Raw genomic sequence first — 23,695 nt, forward strand, 5'->3', positions numbered from 1 at the left:
ACATGACATTTGGCAGGGCCACATACAGGAGACTTGGCTATCTCCCAGTCAGCCACTCCCGACGAAGATGCTCTACTATACAGTGACCACTTCTTGAGCACCTCCACAGACGGCTTCATCCAGCGACCACGATACTTGGAGGTCCACTTATCACATGTAGCCAGAGTAGCCATTGGGCGACTAAGGGTCTCATCACACCAACTAGAGATCGAGACTGGGAGAGCACCACACATCCCTCGAGCAGAGCGCATTTGTAGATTATGCTAGACGGGGGTAGAGACAGAGGAGCATTTTGTTTGCCAGTGTGGTGCTTTGCAGGAGATCAAGGCATGCTATCCTGAGGTTTTTAGAGGGACCACATCACTTAGACAGATTTGGGAGAGATCGGACCAGAGACAGCTAGGCAGACTACTACTAGCACTACAGAGACACAGGGAGATCTTACTTCAGACACCCGCACATCATAGTGGAGGAAGATAGTCCCAGTTGACTGACTTCTTCCAGAGATTGGCACCAGTAGCCTAGCCACATACATTGGGAGTGACATCTCAGCAAGCGGAGGAGATTCGAGCTAGGCAACGACCCAAACTAGCCGGCTACCAGACACCACGGCTACACCACAGAGAGATCGCGGCCATCCGGTCTCGACACCAGCAGGAGGTCGAGGAGCAGCTGGCACATTTTGGCTCTGATCCAGGACGCATGTTCCAGACATTTACGGCATCCTGAGATCGGATGTATGACATATCGTACCCAGACTATGGGACTGGATGGAGTTAGAAGTAGATAACATATCATACTTGTATCACCCCTTCAGCATATAGAGATGCATTAGTACCCCTAGTACTCCATCCACACCCTAGTACTCCATCCACACCCTAGAGATGCATTAGTACCCCTAGTACTCCATCCACACCCTCTCGTTTGTACACCACCATTGAGTCCCCTATGGTCGTGTTGTCATACTTGTACATTTTATTCTCACTCCACATTTTCCTCTTGATGACTGAAGGAACATCATTGTACTACTTATTTGTCTCATAGGCCAATTTTGGCCTTTTGCACACGTTAATATATCTCTCTCTCTCTCTCTCTCTCTCTCTCTCTCTCTCTCTCTCTCTCTCTAGTTTCAGTTATGCCAGCTCACATTCTTCAGTGCAGCATCTTTTAAGTTTTTTAGTCTTCCATAGAACAAAAGGTGCTCTCTGCCTGTAAGTGTTTCCCACAACAGACTGCAAAAATGAAAAAAACAATAAGCCAGAGCAAATGATCAAATTTTGTGAAACAAACAAAATTGATCTAGAAGGCATGCCATTAAACACGACTCACTCATGTTGAGGACAGACTCCCATGCATGAATAGATTTTGTCCAGGTCTTTTCTGATATCCAGCCCTTCAATGAAGACAGTTCCTGAAGTTGGAGCTAAAAGCCCGGTCATCTGTATGCATTCACTCGGTCACAAATATACATAAATATTTACATATACACATGTCATATTTATTTTATTTTTATTTTTATTTATGTTTTTGGTTTTGATTTGTTTTCTTTCATTTATTTAGTACACTCTGATGCACTAAAATGACATAAATCAAAGCTTGATCTGCACACCTAAATCTTTGCAACCAAAACTGACTCCATTATGTGTGGTATAAGAAAATTAATGGTCTATTCCATTTATTTAACTTTTAGCAAATATATAAGGCTATATTAAATTTAGAGTTTCTTAGGTTAGGAACTTGAAGCATTACTCATATTAAAACCACTTGCAATAAATAAAGCATGTGCTAATTTTTCCCCCAAAAAGAGATCCTTCTATAAGCTAAAAGCAAATCGGCATTATAAAACCCTGTCCATGCCAATATTAAACTGAAAACAATGAACGGCGGGCTCCCTACATGGCTGGCTGTTCTCGTCCAACGGGCCGGGGGGAGGGGAGGGGGGGGGGGGGCGCTACCTGTACAGCGAAATGATCGTACCCTCTTTTATTGACCAGTGCACCAGGGGTGGAGGAAAGCACCCTGCCATCTCTACGTCCACTTCCACATGCTCCAGGTGTCTCCGCAGGGTGTGGATGAAGTTCAACCCAGATAGCTCGAATGGTCTCCACCGGGAGAGTGGACTCACCTCCAATGCTCTCACTGCAGTGCGCTTGCCAGATGTGCTAGGTGGCCAAACTGTAGATGAGCTCCTAGGGCTAGTCTCGGGGGTCCAATGTCGCACAGGGGTTGTGGCCACTGACACTGCTGAGATGCGTCGGTGCAAGAGCACAAGATCTAAGCCTCCTCCGTCATGCGCCACCGAACCTGCTGGGCCTTTGAGAATCCCCAAGGCAATGTCGCTAGGACTCACCAGGGCCGTTGCACATCTACTGCTGGCTGTCCCAAGATTGCTAGCCAAGTGCCCACACTGGTGAGCTAGCAACCACAAAAAGTATGAAACCTTGAGGGGACGGAGTCTACGACAAACTGCTGTCTACCCCGAGATTGCTTGCCAAGTGCCACACAACAAGACTCCGGTGAGCTAGCAGCCACAAGAAGTATGAAACCTTGTGAGGGCGGATGTGCTGCCAGAAATCCTCAAATAAGGTGGTCAAGATCCCCGGGCCCAGCCTACGAGGGAGGGGAGAAGATGAGGGTCCCAATGTGCTGTAGAAGGATTGGACGCCCCAATCTGGCCAAGTACTCGGAGGAGGAAATGGGAGGTCGTGTTGGGAGAGGTTGTGGGGTCCACCTTTCTTGGTGTGAAATCTCCATTTTGTAAAATTTTTTCATACTTATTAGAAGTCTCCTTTCTGGAAAAAAAAACTGCTGGGCCTTTGGGAATCCCAAAGGCAATGTCGCTAGGACTCACCAGGGCCATCACATCTGCGACAAACTGCTGGCTGTCCCAAGATCGCTAAACAAGTGCCCACACCCCAAGACTCCGGTGAGCTAGCAACCACAAGAAGTATGAAAGCTTGTGGGGGCAGAATATATGACAAACTGCTCGCTGTCCCAAGATCGCTAGCCAAGTGCCCACAGAGCAAGACTCTGGTGAGCTAGAGACCACAAGAAGGATGAAACCCTACGGGGGCAGACGCGAAGCCAGAAATCCTCAAGGAAGGTGGTCGATATCCCCAGGGCCTATGAGGCAGAGGAGGCGATCGGTGCCAATAAGCTGCACACTGGGGGGGGTGGGCGGGGGTGGGGGCGGGCGGGGGGAGGTGGGAGAGGAGAATGGTGTTCATGTGGAGAGTGGACTCACCTCCCATGGTCTCACTGCAGTGCACTCGCTACATGTGCTAGTTGGCGAAAGTTCAAGCCAACGCCCAATGGGGAGGCGGGGGTGGGGGGGGGGGGGGGGGGGCGCTACCTGAATAGCCAAATCCCTCCTTTCTTGACCAGTGCTCCGGGTGTGGAGGAAAGCAGACTGCCATCTCTACATCCACTTCCGCATGCTGCAGCTGTCTCCGCAGGGTGTGGATGAAGATCAACCCAGATAGCTCGAACGGTCTCCACCGGGAGAGTGGACTCACCTCCAATGCTCCCACTGCAGTGCGCTTGCCAGATGTGCTAGGTGGCCAAACTGTAGATGAGCTCCTAGGGCTAGTCTCGGGGGTCCAATGTCGCACAGGGGTTGTGGCCACTGACACTGCTGAGATGCGTTGGTGCAAGAGCACAAGATCTAACCCTCCTCCGTCATCCGCCACCGAACCTGCTGGGCCTTTGGGAATCCCCAAGGCAATGTCGCTAGGACTCACCAGGGCCGTCGCACATCTACTGCTGGCTGTCCCAAGATTGCTAGCCAAGTGCCCACACTGGTGAGATAGCAACCACAAAAAGTATGAAACCTTGAGCTGACGGAATCTACGACAAACTGCTGTCTGCCCCCGAGATCGCTTGCCAAATGCCACACAACAAGACTCCGGTGAGCTAGCAGCCACAAAAAGTATGAAACCTTGTGAGGGCGGATGTGCTGCCAGAAATCCTCAAATAAGGTGGTCAAGATCCCCGGGCCCGGCCTATGAGGGAGGGGAGAAGATGAGGGTCCCAATGTGCTGTAGAAGGATTGGACGCCCCAGTCTGGCCGAGTACTTGGAGGAGGAAATGGGGGGTCGTGTTGGGAGAGGTTGTGGGGTCGTTCCAGCTCCACTTGCTAGCGTCCTACTAGACATGTACGAGGAAGGGAGGGTGTGGTCCAAACCTGTTGCTTGTAGTTCCCTTCTCTCTTGAGAAGTAGGGTCAAGTGCTCCAGGTGCGCAGGAAAGCAGTTCCCCATCTCTACATGTGCTTTGACTCCACTTCCACATGTTCCAGGCCATGCGTCTCCTCAGGGTGTGGATGAAGATTACAACCCAGATAGCTCGAATGGTCTCCACGGGAACAGTGGACTCACCTCCAATGGTCTCACTGCAGTGTGCTCGCCAGATGTGCTAGGCGGCCAAACTTTAGATGAGCTAGTCTCCGGGGTCCAATGTCGCACGGGGGTTGTGGCCACTGACGCCACTGAGATGAGTTCGTGCAAAAGCACAAGATCTAAGCCTCCTCCGTCATCCTCATGGAAAAGTTTCGGGTAAGGAACTTCCCCCAGGTAACGGTACGAGCAATGGCCGGGTCAAAGGTGAATATGCAGAGAATGCACCACCAAAACTGCTGGGCCTTTGGGAATCCCAAAGGCAATGTCGCTAGGACTCACCAGGGCCATCACATCTGCGACGAACTGCTGGCTGTCCCAAGATCGCTAAACAAGTGCCCACACCCCAAGACTCCGGTGAGCTAGCAACCACAAGAAGTATGAAAGCTTGTGGGGGCAGAATATATGACAAACTGCTCGCTGTCCCAAGATCGCTAGCCAAGTGCCCACAGAGCAAGACTCTGGTGAGCTAGAGACCACAAGAAGTATGAAACCCTACGGGGGCAGACGCGAAGCCAGAAATCCTCAAGGAAGGTGGTCGATATCCCCAGGGCCTATGAGGCAGAGGAGGCGATCGGTGCCAATAAGCTGCACACTGGGGGGGGGGTCGCGGGGGTGGGGGCGGGCGGGGGGAGGTGGGAGAGGAGAATGGTGTTCATGTGGAGAGTGGACTCACCTCCCATGGTCTCACTGCAGTGCACTCGCTACATGTGCTAGTTGGCGAAAGTTCAAGCCAACGCCCAATGGGGAGGCGGGGGTTGGGGGGGGGGGGGGGGGGGGGGGGGGGGGGGCGCTACCTGAATAGCCAAATCCCTCCTTTCTTGACCAGTGCTCCGGGTGTGGAGGAAAGCAGACTGCCATCTCTACATCCACTTCCGCATGCTGCAGCTGTCTCCGCAGGGTGTGGATGAAGATCAACCAGATAGCTCGAACGGTCTCCACCGGGAGAGTGGACTCACCTCCAATGCTCCCACTGCAGTGCGCTTGCCAGATGTGCTAGGTGGCCAAACTGTAGATGAGCTCCTAGGGCTAGTCTCGGGGGTCCAATGTCGCACAGGGGTTGTGGCCACTGACACTGCTGAGATGCGTTGGTGCAAGAGCACAAGATCTAACCCTCCTCCGTCATGCGCCACCGAACCTGCTGGGCCTTTGGGAATCCCCAAGGCAATGTCGCTAGGACTCACCAGGGCCGTCGCACATCTACTGCTGGCTGTCCCAAGATTGCTAGCCAAGTGCCCACACTTGTGAGATAGCAACCACAAAAAGTATGAAACCTTGAGCGGACGGAATCTACGACAAACTGCTGTCTGCCCCCGAGATCGCTTGCCAAATGCCACACAACAAGACTCCGGTGAGCTAGCAGCCACAAAAAGTATGAAACCTTGTGAGGGCGAATGTGCTGCCAGAAATCCTCAAATAAGGTGGTCAAGATCCCCGGGCCCGGCCTATGAGGGAGGGGAGAAGATGAGGGTCCCAATGTGCTGTAGAAGGATTGGACGCCCCAGTCTGGCCGAGTACTTGGAGGAGGAAATGGGGGGTCGTGTTGGGAGAGGTTGTGGGGTCGTTCCAGCTCCACTTGCTAGCGTCCTACTAGACATGTACGAGGAAGGGAGGGTGTGGTCCAAACCTGTTGCTTGTAGTTCCCTCCTCTCTTGAGAAGTAGGGTCAAGTGCTCCAGGTGCGCAGGAAAGCAGTTCCCCATCTCTACATGTGCTTTGACTCCACTTCCACATGTTCCAGGCCATGCGTCTCCTCAGGGTGTGGATGAAGATTACAACCCAGATAGCTCGAATGGTCTCCACGGGAACAGTGGACTCACCTCCAATGGTCTCACTGCAGTGTGCTCGCCAGATGTGCTAGGCGGCCAAACTTTAGATGAGCTAGTCTCCGGGGTCCAATGTCGCACGGGGGTTGTGGCCACTGACGCCACTGAGATGAGTTCGTGCAAAAGCACAAGATCTAAGCCTCCTCCGTCATCCTCATGGAAAAGTTAGGAACTTCCCCCAGGTAACGGTACGAGCAATGGCCGGGTCAAAGGTGAATATGCAGAGAATGCACCACCAAAACTGCTGGGCCTTTGGGAATCCCAAAGGCAATGTCGCTAGGACTCACCAGGGCCATCACATCTGCGACAAACTGCTGGCTGTCCCAAGATCGCTAAACAAGTGCCCACACCCCAAGACTCCGGTGAGCTAGCAACCACAAGAAGTATGAAACCTTGTGGGGGCAGAATATATGACAAACTGCTGGCTGTCCCGAGATCGCTATATCCAAGTGCCTACACAGCAAGACTCTGGTGAGCTAGAGACCACAAGAAGTATAAAACCCTACGTGGGCAGACGCGCTGCAAGAAATCCTCAAGGAAGGTGGTCGAGATCCCTAGGGCCTATGAGGCAGGGGAGGCGATGGGTGCCAATGTGCTGGACACTGGGGGGGGGGGGGGGGCGGGGGGGGGGAGGGGGGGGGGGGAGGGGGGGGGTTGTGGTGGGCGGGGGGAGGTGGGAGGTGGGAGAGGAGAATGGTGTCCATGTGGAGAGTGGACTCACCTCCCATGGTCTCACTGCAGTGCGCTCACTAGATGTGCTAGTTGGCGAAAGTTCGAGCCGACGCCCAATGGGGGGGGGGGGGGGGGCACTACCTGTAGCACCAAATCCCTCCTTTCTTGACCAGTGCTCCGGGTGTGGAGGAAAGCAGCCTGCCATCTCTACGTCCACTTCCGCATGCTCCAGGTGTCTCCGTAGGGTGTGGATGAAGATCAACCCAGATAGCTAAATGGTCTCCACCGGAAGAGTGGACTCACCACCAATGGTCTCACTGCAGTGCGCTTGCCAGATGTGCTAGGTGGCCAAACTGTAGATGAGCTCCTAGGGCTAGTCTCGGGGGTCCAATGTCGCACAGGGATTGTGGCCACTAATACTGCTGAGATGCGTTGGTGTAAGAGCACAAGATCTAAGCCTCCTCCGTCATGCGCCACCGAACCTGCTGGGCCTGGGGAATCCCCAAGGCAATGTCGCTGGACTCACCAGGGCTGTCGCACATCTACTGCTGGCTGTCCCAAGATTGCTAGCCAAGTGCCCACACTGGTGCGCTAGCAACCACAAAAAGTATGGAACCTTGAGGGGACGGAATCTACGACAAACTGCTGTCTGCCCCCGAGACTGCTTGCCAAGTGCCACACAACAAGACTCCGGTGAGCTAGCAGCCACAAGAAGTATGAAACCTTGTGAGGGCGGATGTGCTGCCAGAAATCCTCAAATAAGGTGGTCAAGATCCCCGGGCCCGGCCTACGAGGGAGGGGAGAAGATGAGGGTCCCAATGTGCTGTAGAAGGATTGGACGCCCCAGTCTGGCCGAGTACTCAAAGGAGGAAATGGGGGGTTGTGTTGGGACAGGTTGTGGGGTCGTTCCAGCTCCACTAGACATGTACGAAGAAGGGGGGGGGGGGGGGGGGGGGGAACGGGGGGCGGGGGGTGGGGGGGGGGGTCCAAACCTGTTGCTTGTAGTACCAAATGACCGTGCCCTCCTCTCTTGAGAAGTAGGGTCAAGTGCTCCAGGTGCGCAGGAAAGCAGTTCCCCATCTCTACATGTGCTTTGACTCCACTTCCACATGTTCCAGGCCATGCGTCTCCACAGGGTGTGTGGATGAAGATCACAACCCAGATAGCTCGAATGGTCTCCACGGGAACAGTGGACTCACCTCCAATGGTCTCACTGCAGTGTGCTCGCCAGATGTGCTAGGCGGCCAAACTTTAGATGAGCTAGTCTCCGGGGTCCAATGTCGCAAGGGGGTTGTGGCCACTGACGCCACTGAGATGCGTTGGTGCAAGAGCACAAGATCTAAGCCTCCTCCGTCATCCTCATAGAAGGGTTTCGGGTAAGCAACTTCCCCCCAGGTAACGGTGGGGGCAATGGCAGGGTCAAAGGTGAATATGGAGAGAATGCACCACCAAAACTGCTGGGCCTTTGCCAAAGGCAATGTTGCTAGGACTCACCAGGGCCATCACATCTGCGACAAACTACTGGCTATCCCAAGATCGCTAACCAAGTGCCCACACCCCAAGACTCCGGTGAGCTAGCAACCACAAGAAGTATGAAACCTTGTGGGGGCAGAATATATGACAAACTGCACTGTCCTGAGATCACTAGCCAAGTGCCCACACAGCAAGACTCTGGTGAGCTAGAGACCACAAGAAGTATGAAAACCTACGGGGGCAGACGCGCTGCCAGAAATCCTCAAGGAAGGTGGTCGAGATTCCCATGGCCTATGAGGGGAGGCGATGGGTGCCAATGTGCTGCACACTGGTGCTGCACACTGGGGGGGGTTGGTGCAGGCAGGGGAGGTGGCTTCCTACCCTGGTAGATTCTGAGACTGTACAACATTGTTTATGGGGATGCAGCACTGCACAACAGATTTGGGGTTCCATAGCCCAACTTATGGGCAAATTGAGTGGCCGAGCCATGCATGTGACTTGGGGGGCAGTTGCTTGCCTCTCCCAGTCTGGTCCGCATCTCTTTTATGAGGGCAGTGGTACAAACTCTGCTATTTTCATTCGTAGAGGTATTGCCCAGCATGGTTTATTGCTAGATGTCCCTCACTTTGATTATACACCCCCCAAACAGAGGATTGACACCAATTGGGAGATTGTTGCCAATATTACAACATGGCAAATCTAGAGAGCTAGATGCATGGAGGCTATTGAGGGTGTCTAGATTTTTGGGTCTCAGTGCATTAGTACTATATGGGGTGATATCATCCATACTCTTATGGCTACTTGGGCTCGTATTGCATCTGGGCAGGGCCAGCGACCAGCCCATGACCTCCTGCATGGAGCTGGCAGACCAGCTCACAATCAGGAATTCAGCCCTATAAATAGCCCTTGACTCTCCCCACTTCAGGCATCTGAGTTCCATCTGGTGCTCAGCCTGGGAACAGGTCAGCGGGCATCTACATGCATCCAAGAAGGCACCAAAGACCAAGACAACAGCACCCAACTTCGGCAGAGGACAAAGGCAAGAGTATTGCTACAGCCAATTCCAGGATTTAAGGGTATACCGGAGAGTTCCCAGTAGAAAAGTTGTTCAAGCAAGTAACTGTGGAGCAGCAAGACTGGCTTTTGGTCAGTCTAGCTACGACAGGCCAGAATCATCAAGGAAGAAAGGAGACGTGATAAGGTCAAGGTCAAAGACAAGGACCTGTATTGTAAATATCTCGTTGTTCCAGAAAAGAAAATACACACAGACAATGGTTTTTGGGACTTAATCAAGTGTCTCACATCTCTCTTCTCTCAAATTCATGCACCACAGTAATTGCATATTTAACTCAGTAAAGTATGATTGAAGGCTTCTGTGCATGTGACAGAATAAGTGTGATGATAAAATGTGTCATACCATACTTATACTTGTTGTTTTCCCAGCACCATTTGGCCCAAGCATTCCAAAACATTCACCACGTGGGACAGCAAGAGAAAGCCCTCTCACAGCATATTTTGGAGGATTCCCATCCCTGCCTGAGTATACTTTCTTGATCTCATCACATATAATAGCATGGGATGAACCGGAGTCTGATAAAGCTTTTTCGACAGATTCCCTCTGAAAAAAAACATCAAATATTGAAAAGAAGAAAAAAAAAAGGGGGGTGGAGGGGAGCACTCTCAAAATTACATAACAGAGTCTTGATAAAAGAATATAGAGAGGACATAGCACAATTTTGGATGCAAACTTTTACCTCTTGAGAAACATCCTGTTTCTGGAGCTCAATATTAACATGAGAACCTATTATCTTAAAACTGAGCCTTCTTTTACTTCCTCTCTTGCGTTGTAAGATACCATTGAGAAAGAAAAGAGGGTTCTTTTTCAGACCACTTCCCAACACCACGACTTGATCTAGATAATATGCAAGTGGTAAGAACAAGAACCATTCAACTGCCAGTATGCCAAGAGCTTGTTTCATGCCATTCTCCGGATCATTCAAATTGCTCCACTTAATACCATCTGAGCCTTTATAGTTTCCTATGAATGCATACTGAGAGAATTCATACAGTCCTCTGTACAGGGCAAATCCGGGAAGGAGCTCCATTGCAAATAAGGCGCCCTCTGCAAGAAAGAAGCGTAAGAGTAGTCATATAACATACATCATTCTTAAGATGTGCATGGGCTTCAGGTAAATAAGGCAAATAAGGCACACTCTGCAAGAAAGAAGCGTAAGAGTAGTCATACAACATACAAGAAGCTCCATGGCAAATAAGGCACCCTCTACAAGAAAGAAGCATAAGAGTAGTCATATAACATACATCATTCTTAAGATTTGCATCAGTTTCACTTAAAGACTTACTACTGAAGCTTTGGTCCTCCACAAAAAACTGAAAGAGGAAATTTCCAAGGAGGCCAAATCCAAAAACATACATGTAGCCGACAACTGCAAAAAAGGAGATTAATGAAAACTGTAGGGGAAACAAACTCCTAATTTGTTTCTAGTTGTTGGAAAAGCATGCTCGCATGTTTTGTTTTGCTAAGAAAACCCCTAATTGTGGTACAAATTGATACTTTTCATCTGGTTTTGAACGCACACACCTGTGGCAGTTCTAACATTGGAAAAGATTGTTGATGAGAGAAATCCCAAGGCTATTTGCAGGTTTATGTAGACAAAATAGAAAACGAGCTGTACAGAGTAAGAATTCAGCCTGAAAAAATTGAGACCTGCACCAACAAGATAAATTTCATAAAACTCAGTAGAAGGGTTTGGTAGCATGGAAAAAAAAAAAATAGTGCACACTATGATGAATTTGCTAAGGTGTCTCACACACTCTCTTTGCCATGGCATGAAGAGAATTTTTTGTTCACTTTCCCTCAAAAAATATGACTCCCTGGCAGTTACTCTGCCGGCTAGTCCCTCTCGCTGATCCTCCCTTTACGGTGATGATGATAAGTCACATTTTGCATTAAGGCTGGATCGTAACGATGATGCTACTTTATGCTCCCATTCTTGAGAAGGGAGATGATTTCTCCCTGGAATGGGAAGGAAAGGTGGACCTCTCCTTGGAGAATTTCCCCTCCCTCATTTATGTGAGACATGTTCCCGCCTTGAAAGGGGGTCCTCCTCCATCGACCACGAGATCTGGTCGCAGCTTTCATTTCTTGTCTTCATGAGGATTGTCTCATGGAACATACAGGGGCTTGGTGGTGTTTTCCTATATCGTCGAAAACAAATTATCAAGAACCAGCTTCACTCTACAGAGAGGAGGGATGCAGGTTGCATCTACGCATGCTTAGATCACTGCTATGTTGATGATAGGGTTCTTGATAGGGGAGAACATACACTCATAGCATCTGGCACCTCCAAATCTGATCATTGCCCAGTTGGTTTTATGTATTAGAGATCTGGGATACCCTGGTTCTACTCCTCGTGTATGTATTCTTGAGCATTTCTACTCAGATGCATAGCTTTGGGACAAGTGATAGATGTATGGAGATCTCATGACTTTTCTGATGGCCCAGGGATTGTGGCCTCCAGATTGCAGTGTATCAGCAATTTTTACCATAAGATGTCCTTACTTAGGAGCCAGAAGGTCATTGACCATGACAGGGCTATCGGACGTAGATTATCAGCATTACAGAGGGAACATGAAAGTGCCCAGAAGTCATTTTGGATTCAGATGGGAAGCAGATGTAATAAACACTTGTTTGCTACTCATGGCCCATCTCATAGCAGAGAAAGTGTCACAGACAATTGCAGGATACTCAGGGCACACTTCACTCGGATCCTGCCATGGTGAGGCGAATTGCCTCTGACTTTTATTGTCGCCTTCTTACTGTTGATCCGCATATCCCCCCAGAGGGATAGAGCACGACAGAACGTTTGGGCTACTTTGCATCAATCACAGAGGACGTGTCCTTCACTTGAGGCCCCTTTCTTCTCTGAGGAGTTCAAGTAGCCACTCCATGCATTCCCTCAGGGTAACTGTCCAGGGACTGAGACACCGATTATACACTGCTTTGCGCATCACACAGAGAATCATCTGCAGGACTACCACGCACATAGGCGCCCATGTGAGAGACTAACACACTGTTGTTGCCCTTTCTGCTCACTCCACCAAGACTCAAGCTCAATGAGCTTCAAACTTCAGCTTATTCCACAGTATGCAGAGCACATTGTTTAGCTCACGGTAGAGCTCACACAGAGCAGCCGGATTTGCGCCATGTTTGCTCAGCCTGATTAGAAGGAAAGATGTGCCTTCTTTTGGAGCAACTAATTGATAGTTTAGAGATCTCAATTCTTTGAGATGTTGACTCTGTTTCAAGCCAGCTACAGCGCCAAGAGAACAGCCCTACTCCCTCTCAATTGAAGACACACAGGGGAGACTGAGAGTGGTAGCACAGGATCCAGAGGCCAGATACATGTGGATCAGCTTACAGCTCTCACAGGACAGGGTTATATACATAGCCCTATGTTACTTTCCTCCATCAGGATCCTCCTATTATGTCATTACAGAGGACATGCCACAGGAGGAGGAGACAGGAGCCTCGCCATACACTTGTCTGTCAGAGGAGATTATGCATTATTCTACACTAGGGGAAGTATTTCTTACAGGCGACTTCAATGCCCACACACAGAGCAGACAGTGTGAGGTGTATGACTATGATGACATGAAGATCCTCCACCCTGTGGATCCAGAGGAGATAGGGGCTAGTCGGGCATTAGAGGACACTAGACCAGACAGAGGACATTATGGGGACCACTTACTAGAGTTGGGAGCCAAGCATCGTCTCGTTATTTATAATGGGATGCTACAGTGGCCGGGATCAGGAGGGCTGACATGCTTCCCACGTGGGGGTCATACATGGACCGGAGGCACGGTGGTAGACTACATTATGGGGTCTTTGGAGGCATCACAGCTTGTCACCTCATTCTCCATTCCACCTCGTCCTATTGGGGCAGATCATACATACTTGGCATTTTCACTAGCCGGATCACCAGTATCACCAGCCCCCCACATACCGACGCCACACACTACCATCTACTTCACACATGACATGGCAGACATATACACTGGCAGAGTAGAGGATGGGCTCCTACTCATGGATCCCCTGGCACCTATGGATACCATTACAGCCCAGCTGGCATCACTCCTACACACAGCTGCATTACAGAGCTTCCCACATCGTGTCCACTCAGGAGAGCCTACGAGATCTGGGACTATGCCCCAGAACAGATGGTATGATGACGAGTGCATAGCCCTATACTCACAGCTCCGCATACAGAGAGCCTTGGGAGCCATCACAGAGCAGGAGTCGAGGAGAGAGATGAGGAGACTTACTTGCCGCAAAAGGCGGGCCTTCGCAGAGATACAGGAGCTAGAGATCTTTCATTTCTTCATGTGAGTAGAGATAGCCCTATCTCATGGCGGCACTTCAAAGAGCCCCGGACACCGACACCTATTGCAGACCCACACACATGGCACACAAATGCAGAGGGCCTATACCACGCCCCACAGCAGCCACCTATACCTTAGTCACAAGAGCCTCGACCTACCACAGCTACCTTCTTTACCCACTCGATGGTAAAGGAAGCTATCCGCTGCCTACAACATGGACAAGCCGCCGACCATATGGGCCTCTAGGGTGAGCATCTCATATATGCAGTAGATTCTTTGGCTCCTTTTCTTGCACACCTGTTTAACAGGGCACTAGCAGAGGGTTTGCCTGCAGAGTGGACGATGCACACCATTGTGCCGATTCACAATATAGGGAATATGCTCGATCTGAGCAACTACAGGACGGTTATGGTTGGCCACGTGTTGGCCAAACTCTATGGTGCAGCGTAGATGCATGTGACGTGGGTACCCTACGTGCGTTGGTAACTACCCTTGAAACTCACACAAGTGGTTTCTTAGGTGTTTCGCACCCCGTTTTTACTTGTTTTTGTGTTGTTTTTAACCCGTTTTTGACCCCCTTACCTACGGTCGAACTTGGACTAGGGCGTGTGATAGCTCGAAACGAGCGTATCGTTTAAAGGGTCCTAGTGTGCTTTACAGCACCGTGTTCGCCTATCTAGAGCTCCTGTAGTCCTCAAAACAGTCCGTTTCCTTTGGGGGAAAGGGGCAAAAGCCTATTTGCTTGTGGAGGAAAGGGTGAGGGCTTTATCCCACATGCTCACTTTACTCCTTGGGGAGTGGGCTACATATAGGGCACAACTTCCCATAAGCTCTCACTTGAAAGAAAGCTATGGAGGCTCACTCTCCTATATATATATATCAAAAGACCGAGACCGAGATCGAGGCCGGGGCCGGGGCCGGGGCCGGGGTCGTGGGTCGTGGGTCGTGGGTCAATTGGGATTCTTTCTTTTCAAAAATTTTTTCTCCAATTAGAAAATCTTTCCTCTCCACATGTTTGGTTCTTTCTTTGAAAATAAAATTTAATTTTTTCTTTTTTATTTTTTATAATTTTTTTATTTTTTATTTTCTGTTTTTTTTTTGTGAGATAAGTTCTCTAGGGTTTCCTTGGGAAAACCAAGGTTATGGTCTTTCATACATCGAGACAGGGCAGGAGTCAGCCTGACATTCACTCTCGCAGGACGCCAGGTGGAGGTGGTGACATCATACGTGTACCTAGGGGTTACCTTCTCTGCAGCAACCACATGCTTCACCATGGGTTCAGCAGCCAGAGCTAGATTGACACAAGGATATGCAGCATTGGCTATGCTAGAGAGACAGTGCCACCAGGTGCATTTTCAGGAGCCCCGGACGAAGAGGTGGCTATTTGACACATTAGTCACACCGGCACTAATGTATGGAGCAGCGGTATGGGCGCGCCAGGCCTTGCTACCCATTGGTGGACACAGATAGAGAGACCACAGGCCCTCATGATGGCACGCATGATACGCAGCAAACCGTCAGTACCTCATGACATTATCCGAGCAGAGTTTGTTGCGCCTCCTATGATGGTGCTAGCTGAGGCAGGAGACAGAGGATCATCATATGCACAGGTCACACATTGGTTCTCACAGCATGGCCTAGACATGGATCATCTACCACCATTCCAGTATGACAGGGATGCACCACATATCCGTCTCTCTCATAGTGAGAGGAACAGAGTATTGAGACAGGACCTATGGCAGCTCTATACACGAGTGACATGGATATCGCCTATTCCACCGAAGATGCTATACTACAGAGATCACGTCATGAGTATCACTGATGATGGATTTATAGAGAGGCCTAGATACATGGAGGGCTTTTTACCACACGGCTCCCGAGTGGCTATTGGTCAGCTTAGAGTTTCATCACATCGATTGGAGATCGAGACTGGCATAGCAGCACGGATCCCCTAAGAGGAGAGGGTATGCAGATTGTGCAGAGAGGAGGTGGAGAGTGAGGAGCATTATGTATGCAGATGCAGAGCATATACAGCCATCAGAGAGAGATATCCCATTTTATTCAGAAAGCCACATTCCCTACGCCAGATCTTTGAGGCAGCAGACCAGCGCATACTGGGGAGATTAATTCTAGACATACAGCGTCACAGAGAGACATCATTACAGGCTCAGACAGCTCGAGAGGGCGGACGGCAGACACAGATTACTACATTTTTTCAGAGATCCATCCCACTCCCAGCCCCTACACAGCAGGGAATTACTCTCCAGAGAGCAGATACACTCAGAGCCCGCAGGAGACAGAGGACACCTGGCTTTCGGACACCACGCCTATACCAGAGAGAGATGACAGAGATCAGAGCTCAGTTTCACAGAGAGGGTGCGGAGCGACTGGCTCGCTTCAGAGCAAACCCAGGCATGTTCTTCAGGGAGCTGTGGACACCCCCTTCATTGATGTATACCATTTTATACCCCCAGTATGGTACAGGATGGAGCTAGCTAGGTTGCATATCATGATTGTATACTCCATGCATATAGCTTTGCATTCTCCTAGTAGTAGAGCTCCATCCCCTCCCCCACTCATTGTGCTTATTGCACACCCAGATTCAGCATTTTAGTTCAATACTTTTTCATTTTGTTGGGATGATAGAGGATACCCCATACAGGTACACCGATTTGTCTCATAGGCCGAGTTCGGTCTTTTGGAAGACGTTAATAAAATCTTTCTTTCTTTCTTTCTTTCTCTCTCCCACTTCCACAAATGAAAGATACTTCTCCTCACTCTTTAAGATGCCACTCAATAAAGACTAGAAAAGATTCTCTACTTTCCCATAGCTCACACAAAGTTATGCTTCACTCTTGTGCCATCAAGGGATGAAATAAAACCAGAGATTATAGCTAATGATAATGCTCTTCACAAAGTAATGAAGCACTAAACCAAAACTCACAAGTATGCCAATCACTAATAAGAGTGATTAGTACTAATGCGTACACAAAAGCTTGATACAATGATGCCCTTTCTAAAACTCACAAGAGAAGAACACTCCCAAGGCAAGGGATACCATATTAAAGTTTGGGAGCTTGGCACAGCTTAAGGTGATCCAAACTTAATCACAAAGTAAAGCACAAAGCTGATAAGTAACAGACCTAATCTTTTTACTAACAACAAGTACTAAACTCGATTAGTCATGCTAATGAGACCAAGCATAATGGAAGCTTGCCTCAAGCGTAGTTGCCTAGATCTTGATGGGCTACTTAATCACCACGATTAACTTTTTTTTTTTTTTTGTGGAATCATTTGTATATTAGATTTACAAGATGACTATCCAAAGTAGATAGTCTCAAAGTACATCAACTGAAGATGTCAATATAAGACAAATATACATCATGATCTATTTGGTCAACCTGCATGCAATCGAAGAAAGATTGATGTAGGGAGTACCGAAAGAAAGAAAAAGCAGAAAAAGCCGCATCACCGAAAACTCCATGGTTGCGAACTTTCCATAGTGTCCATAAAGCCCAGTAGCGCACCCATGAGAAGAAAAGAGTGAATTCTGGTCTGGGCACATGAAGACCAAATAGCCAGAAAAACTTTCCAAATTTCATATTTGGAAATCTAGCCCGCAGAAGCTGGATGATAGGAAGAAAAAACTGACGAGAAGAAGGACAGTTCCAGAAAATATGAATGACTGTCTCTCTGGAAGCAGAGCATCTATGGCAAGTGGATGAGGATATATGTCTGTGTGCCAGAAACTGTCCTGAGGAAATAACAGCCAAAAGAACACGCCACAAAAAAAGCTGTTGTCGAAGAGGAAGCTTCGAATGCCAAAGAGATCGCAATCGTCTTTTCCACCACAAAGACGACCGATGCATATGCCAGAAGAGATTTTGCCCGTTCAGAAACCCAAGGCAATGGCAACAAATGTTTACACACCAGCAACTGTAATATCAGATAGCCTCAAGGGATGGCATGAAGAATCAAAAGAGGAGATAGTCCAATCCTGTAGGCGATCTCGAATTTCCAACAGTGGAATCGGCAAAAAAGGCTGAAGCATCTGAATTATATCATGCCAAAGACGACGATAGTGAGGTCCCAAGCCATAATGTGCAGCAGCCTGTGGAAAAGAAAGAGGGGAGCCATCAGGATGGACGACATCTCCCACAGAGGTAACACCCTTCTAGTGGAGAAAATATGAACGCCGGGGTTCTTGCACCGCCAGGGGAACTGAAAATGCTTTGGACCAATGGATGCTCTCAGCGCGGAGAGAGTTGCCTTGTAAGGAATCACGACCATTCCATTTTAAATTTGAAAGGACAAGCTTCCAATCAGCAAGTAAGCCAGAAATGAGAGGATAGCCCTTAATTTTGCCAGTAATGTAACCAAGAATAAATTCCCAATGAGTAGGTTGCCAATGGCCAAAAGCCGAAGTCGTCAGATGAAGTAATAAATAACGGATCATCGCTGTCCAAGGCTGAGTGCCTTCCAGAAATTGAAGCATCAGTTTACCTCTGTGGGCAAGAATATGCACCTGTAAATTAAGGATATTCAAGCCTCCATGCATTTTAGGGGTACACAAACGATTTGCCGAAAGCAAACGTACACTCTTTTTCCCCTGCTTCGATCTCCAGAATATCTCCAAGATGGTGGACATAAATAATTTCAGCTCCCCCTGAGAAAACCTGATGAGAGGAAGGTAGAACTGAATATAGGCAACCAAGATGGATTGGAGAATCCGTAAACGAACATGCAAAGGCCATGTTGCAAGTTTCCAGTATTCCAACTTTTTCTTGAGCTTTGCCAAGACCCAATCTGTTTGTTGACGGCGAGTGACTGTCCATCCCAAAGGATATCCCAAATGCCGAATCAAATGAGTGGAGTGAACTATTTCCCCTGGCCATAGCAAATTATGCCACTGTTTTGAATGCAAAGGCAGCAATTTAGATTTCTGAAAATTGATTTGTAGGCCAGCCGCAAGCGCAAACAAAGAAAGATCCTGCATCAAAGTAGAGAGATCCTGAAGTGTATTGCGAGGAAGAAAAAAAGAATCGTCAGCATAAGCTTGAGCAACCAACTGACGTCTATTCTGAATGTCCAATCCATGAAGACTGCCAGTATCAACCAAATGATCCATATAAAGAAGCATGGGATGCGTTGCTATAGCATACAAAAGAGCACTTAAAGGGCATCCCTGCCTAACTGAACGATGCAAAGTCCATGATTCTGAGAGATCTCCTGACAATATACAAGCCGTCTGACTATCAACATAAAGCCAGTAAATGATATTCTGCATTTTTTCTCCAAATCCCAGAGCACGCATGGTTTCTTGAATGAACCCCCATTTAATAGTATCAAAAGCCTTAGCAATATCCACTTGCAATAATAAGACATCCTGCTGCGTGTATTTGGCATATTCAATGCCGATATAAGCATTTGCAATGTTATCTGTAATGTGCCTGCGAGGAATAAATCCATACTGTGCAGAATGAAGTCCATCATTCAAGTAACCCTTAATGCGATCGACAACCATTTTACTGATAATCTTGTATATCACCGGCATAAGGGTAATTGGTCTCCTGTCTGCCAAAGACTGACATAAGTGTTTTTTAGGCAAAAGCTTCACTAATCCTTTTTTCCAGGAAGCTGGCATTTGCCTTGTCTCCTGTCTGCCAAAGACTGACATAAGTGTTTTTTAGGCAACAGCTTCACTAATCCTTTTTTCCAGGAAGCTGGCATTTGCCTTTACCATACGCAGCAAGGTAATTTGAGGGTGTCCCAATATGCAAGAAAAAATTCAATTGTAAGGCCATCCCATCCTGGAGCTTTCCATCGGCCACAAGACCTGATTGCATCAGACAGTTCTTGTTCAGAGAATTTTGTTTCTAGTTGTTGCGCTTGAGTAGCAGAAAGGATGGGGGATACATGCTGTAATAACTTATGACGTGCATCATACACTTCCATGGCGTGAGAATCATCCTCATCAAATTGAGAGGAGAAATGGGCAACACAAGTCGCAGCCAATTGTGCTCGGGTGGAGGTCCACGTGTCATCTGAAATTAAAGTGCGACATATAGATGCAGCTTGTTTTCTGGAATGTAAACTCTTGAAAAAAATTTTGGAAGAGCAGCCTTTGTCCAAAAGCGCCTGTTGTCGTGCCCGTATCTCCCATTTGACAAGCTTTCGATGATCATTTACCTGAATACAGTGACGAGCTTGACATAAAGAAGTGGCTTCAGCCAAAGTTAGAGAGCGAAGATGACTAAGCTCAATTAACGATTGGCATGTTTTCTTAGCATAAGCAACAGTCTGTCTCCAACCTTTCAGATACTGTTTACCATAATCACGGATGACTGATTGCATGCGAGCAATAAAAGCTGTCCATGCATAATCCAAGTCAATGAAAGATTGAGGAAAGAGTGGCTGACAGGCCTCAAGTATCAGTGCTTTGAATGCATCATGCTCCAAGTAACTATTATTGATGATAAGCAACCTTCGAAGTGGCAATCTGTCATCGGGCATGTCATGCAGATGAACTCTGAGCCATAAGGGTACATGATCTGAATATGTAAATGTATAATCTAGCCACAATTTGGTTGTGAGAGTATCATAATGATACGGATCAAGCTGATACCATCGATCCAATCGAGCTTTGTAAGTGGATTGAGCATTATGTTGGAAGGTATACCCAGGCATCAGAGGCTGAGATTCTTTCCAAATATCAATCAGATTAAGCGTTGCTACAAAATCTGCCCACGAAGACCTCTCAGTAGCAAGCATATGTGTACGACCGGATGTATTATCACCAGGTTGAGGGGCATTATTGAAATCTCCACATATGAATGCTTTTTGTCTCCAAGGGTACAATTTCATTTGTTGCCATATCTGTCCTCTAGCCTGAGAGGATTGAGGTGCATATATCGATGCAAATTCAAAGATTTCATCCTGAATAAAGCACTGCATAACCATCCATCTGCCTTGGAAGTCATTAAATGCCATGACTGGCTGCAAATGATGTTTCACAAGAAAAAGTACACCCGAAAAGGCATGGTGGCCTGCATAAAAAATATCATAACCAGCATAATGGCCTTGCTGTCCAGCATAGTGATGTTGATTGTGTTCCTGAAGAGCAACGATATCTGGCTGCATATGCTTCAAATATGCCCAAACCATCTTCCACTTTTTAGGGCCACACAAACCCTGTACATTGAGAGTCAAAACTGTGATATATGACATCATATTTATAGTGTATGTACAGCATGAACAAAAAAGTAGCTCAAGCTTGCATTTCCTCCACAGGGTCTGCACCTCGATCAGGAGGAGGAATATCTATGAGACGGGTGGCTAGCAAGCTAGTAGCCTCTTCTTCTGGAAACAGAGTACGACCTGCAGTTACAGTAGCCCAGGTGATGCCAGTTCCAGAATTTTCTTCCGGGGTATGCCCACTGGAGGAGGCTCCATTCCAAGTTCTAGAAGGTAAAGGACGCCTGGGGATAATTGTCCTGCGTGGTGGCTGAGAGGTTTCTTGAAGTATCTTTTCTTTTCCTTTTGGTGAAGAAGTAGAGGGATTAGCCACAGCTACATTCATATCAGAAGAGACTGGCACTTTGCCTTTTTCTTGAGGCATAACAGGAGTCTTCATACTTTTATTTTTAATCCCTGAAGGACCAGGAGTGTCCTTATTTTGCATTGGGATGGGCAAGGCATCAGGCGGCATCTTATGGAGGACCAGAGGGCATTGAGATGCCATATGTCCAAACTTTTTGCACTCAAAGCATGCACCTGCAAAAAGACCCCATTTGAGTCTGAAAAATGCACTCCCCATGGAAACGTTATTTATGGTAACAACATAAGATTCCGGAGTGGGCTGATCTGTGTCCCATAAAATACAGAATCGATTTGAGTTGCCATTTGGTCTAGGAGGGCATACAACCTTTCCTAGAGATGCTGCAATTTTAGGTAACAAGGAGGCCAAACATTGGGGGAAGTCCACCACTTCTACCCAAACAGGACAGCGATGCTTAATCAAAGCCTGATAGTCTCTGGTGGGGGACCATGGCAATACATGAACCATCTGTTGTCCATAGAAGAGAGGGGAGTGCTCTAAAAGCGTTTGTTTATGGTGCTCATCTACCATAATAACCTCAAAGAAACCTCTTGCCACATAGTGGACTTTGCGAACAAAACAACCACCCAATGTCCGTGTTAACCAATTCCCGACATCAGCAGCAACGGGCATCCTGCGTGGAAAAAAGATAATCACAGCATGCTTCGCATATTCTCGAATGGGATCTATGATTTCATCCACATCCACTGCAAGCCCCACCATAGGAACAGGATCTTTCCAATTCTTGCGTGTATCCTGAAATCCTTCATGCATTACCTCATAAATCAGCCCAGCCTCGGGCGTCTCATGCACAGGGTCATTCTGATCCACAGCCTGCTTTTGTTTTTTATGAGCATAATATTTTGTAGGAGAAGCCATGATGTTCTCTCTCTCTCTCTCAGAGATCTCACACACACACACACACACACTTTTTTTTTTTTGGTAAAACCAGTTGAAATTGCATTATATCATGAATGTACAAAAGGGTCAGGCATCAGGAGGATGTCTAAACCCTAGAACTCAAAAAACAGTAGTAACAAAGTTCTATGCAAGAGCAGGGCAGTGCTCAAGAAAAGAGCCTATGCCCTATCTATCAGAAACAGTAAAAGAAAAGCTGAACACAAGAAACATCCAAATCTCCCTCATGCACGGCATCATATAAAGACTGCCGCAATGAGGCTCGGAAGAATTCATAAGGCTGCTGAAGGGGTGAATTCAGATATGTATAATTTCGCTGTAGCCAGAGGGTCCACAAGGCCCAATATCTGATCCAATGGAAAAAAAGAGAATACTGTGACAATGAAGCTGATAAGGTGCCAAACATCCAGAAAAACTTGTAGAATCTGTGTGCAGGAAATCTGAGAGATAAGAAATAGGAGATCTTGTCTAGAAGGATTCTGGAACATGAACAAGACCACAATAAATGCGGAACACTCTCAGTAGTATGATGACATCTTGGACAAATAGGAGAGGCAATCCTTCTTTGAGCCAATTTCACTCCCACTGGAAAAATACCAACAATGCATCTCCAGAGAAAGAGTCTCTGTTTCAGTGGCATTTTCAACTTCCATATCAAAGTCAGTTTTGCTTTCCACCAAGCTAAAGACTTATCCAGATGCCAAAGAGAATTAGCATATTGAGCAATCCATGGAGGAGGTAATATCAATCGATAAGCCTGTATGGAAGTCAACTGATGCAAAGATTGAGAGGATAATCTTGAGCCAGAAGACTGAAGATGCCAATCTTGAAGCCTGTCTCTTACATCCAATGTTGGAATCGGAATGAAAGGGTGTAAGAGATCTGCAATAACTTTCCATATAGATCTATGATGCATCCCAAGATTGTATTGTTGGCAAGCTGCCGGAAAAGAAAGAATTTGCCCTGTAGTATCCACTACATCATCGATGAAGCGGATGCCCAATTTCATAAGATTGTAAGCTCTGATTGGTTGTTGTACAGCAAGGGGAGAGTAAAAAACAGCACTCCAATGTATGCTTTCCATTCGAAGCGAGGAAGCTATAGAAGCAGGATGGGGAGACCATTTGATGCGGGAGAGCACTTTCTTCCAATCCTGAATCAAGGAAGTAGAAAATGGACAACCAGGGATTTTACCTGAAATTTGCCAAGCACTACTTCGGATGGATCAACCAACCAGTGACCATAAGCATTGGTGCGCATACGACCACACAGAATAGCCAACATGATAGACCAAGGCTGTTCTTGCTGAAAGAAGGTTTTGAGCATAGTGATCTTTCTTGCCAGCACATGAAATTTGATGTTTATAATATTCAAACCACCATGCATTTTTGGCGAGCAAAGCAGGTCCATTTTGAGC

The 23,695-nt window shown here is 47.7% G+C and overlaps 1 protein-coding gene across 3 annotated transcripts in view; it reads right to left on the minus strand.

Annotated features, from left to right (window-relative positions):
- Window positions 1-23,695, minus strand: part of LOC147622370 (ABC transporter A family member 8-like) — a 117,480-nt gene that overhangs the window by 48,727 nt on the left and 45,058 nt on the right. For 2 of the 3 annotated variants that reach the window (XM_086823488.1, XM_086823489.1), the window contains exons 9-14: window positions 10,963-11,088; window positions 10,724-10,807; window positions 10,118-10,485; window positions 9,781-9,981; window positions 1,330-1,439; window positions 1,148-1,232 (exon numbers count right to left, since the gene is read on the minus strand). In XM_086823488.1, coding sequence (XP_086679614.1) covers window positions 1,148-1,232; window positions 1,330-1,439; window positions 9,781-9,981; window positions 10,118-10,485; window positions 10,724-10,807; window positions 10,963-11,088 — 974 coding nt within the window. The remainder of the gene's footprint in view (window positions 1-1,147; window positions 1,233-1,329; window positions 1,440-9,780; window positions 9,982-10,117; window positions 10,486-10,723; window positions 10,808-10,962; window positions 11,089-23,695) is intronic. The other variant, XM_086823490.1, reaches the window with a different exon arrangement.

The sequence above is a fragment of the Cibotium barometz genome, chromosome 29, assembly GCF_041138505.1.
Source record: "Cibotium barometz isolate CiBa-2024 chromosome 29, ASM4113850v1, whole genome shotgun sequence".
Lineage (NCBI taxonomy): Eukaryota > Viridiplantae > Streptophyta > Polypodiopsida > Cyatheales > Cibotiaceae > Cibotium > Cibotium barometz.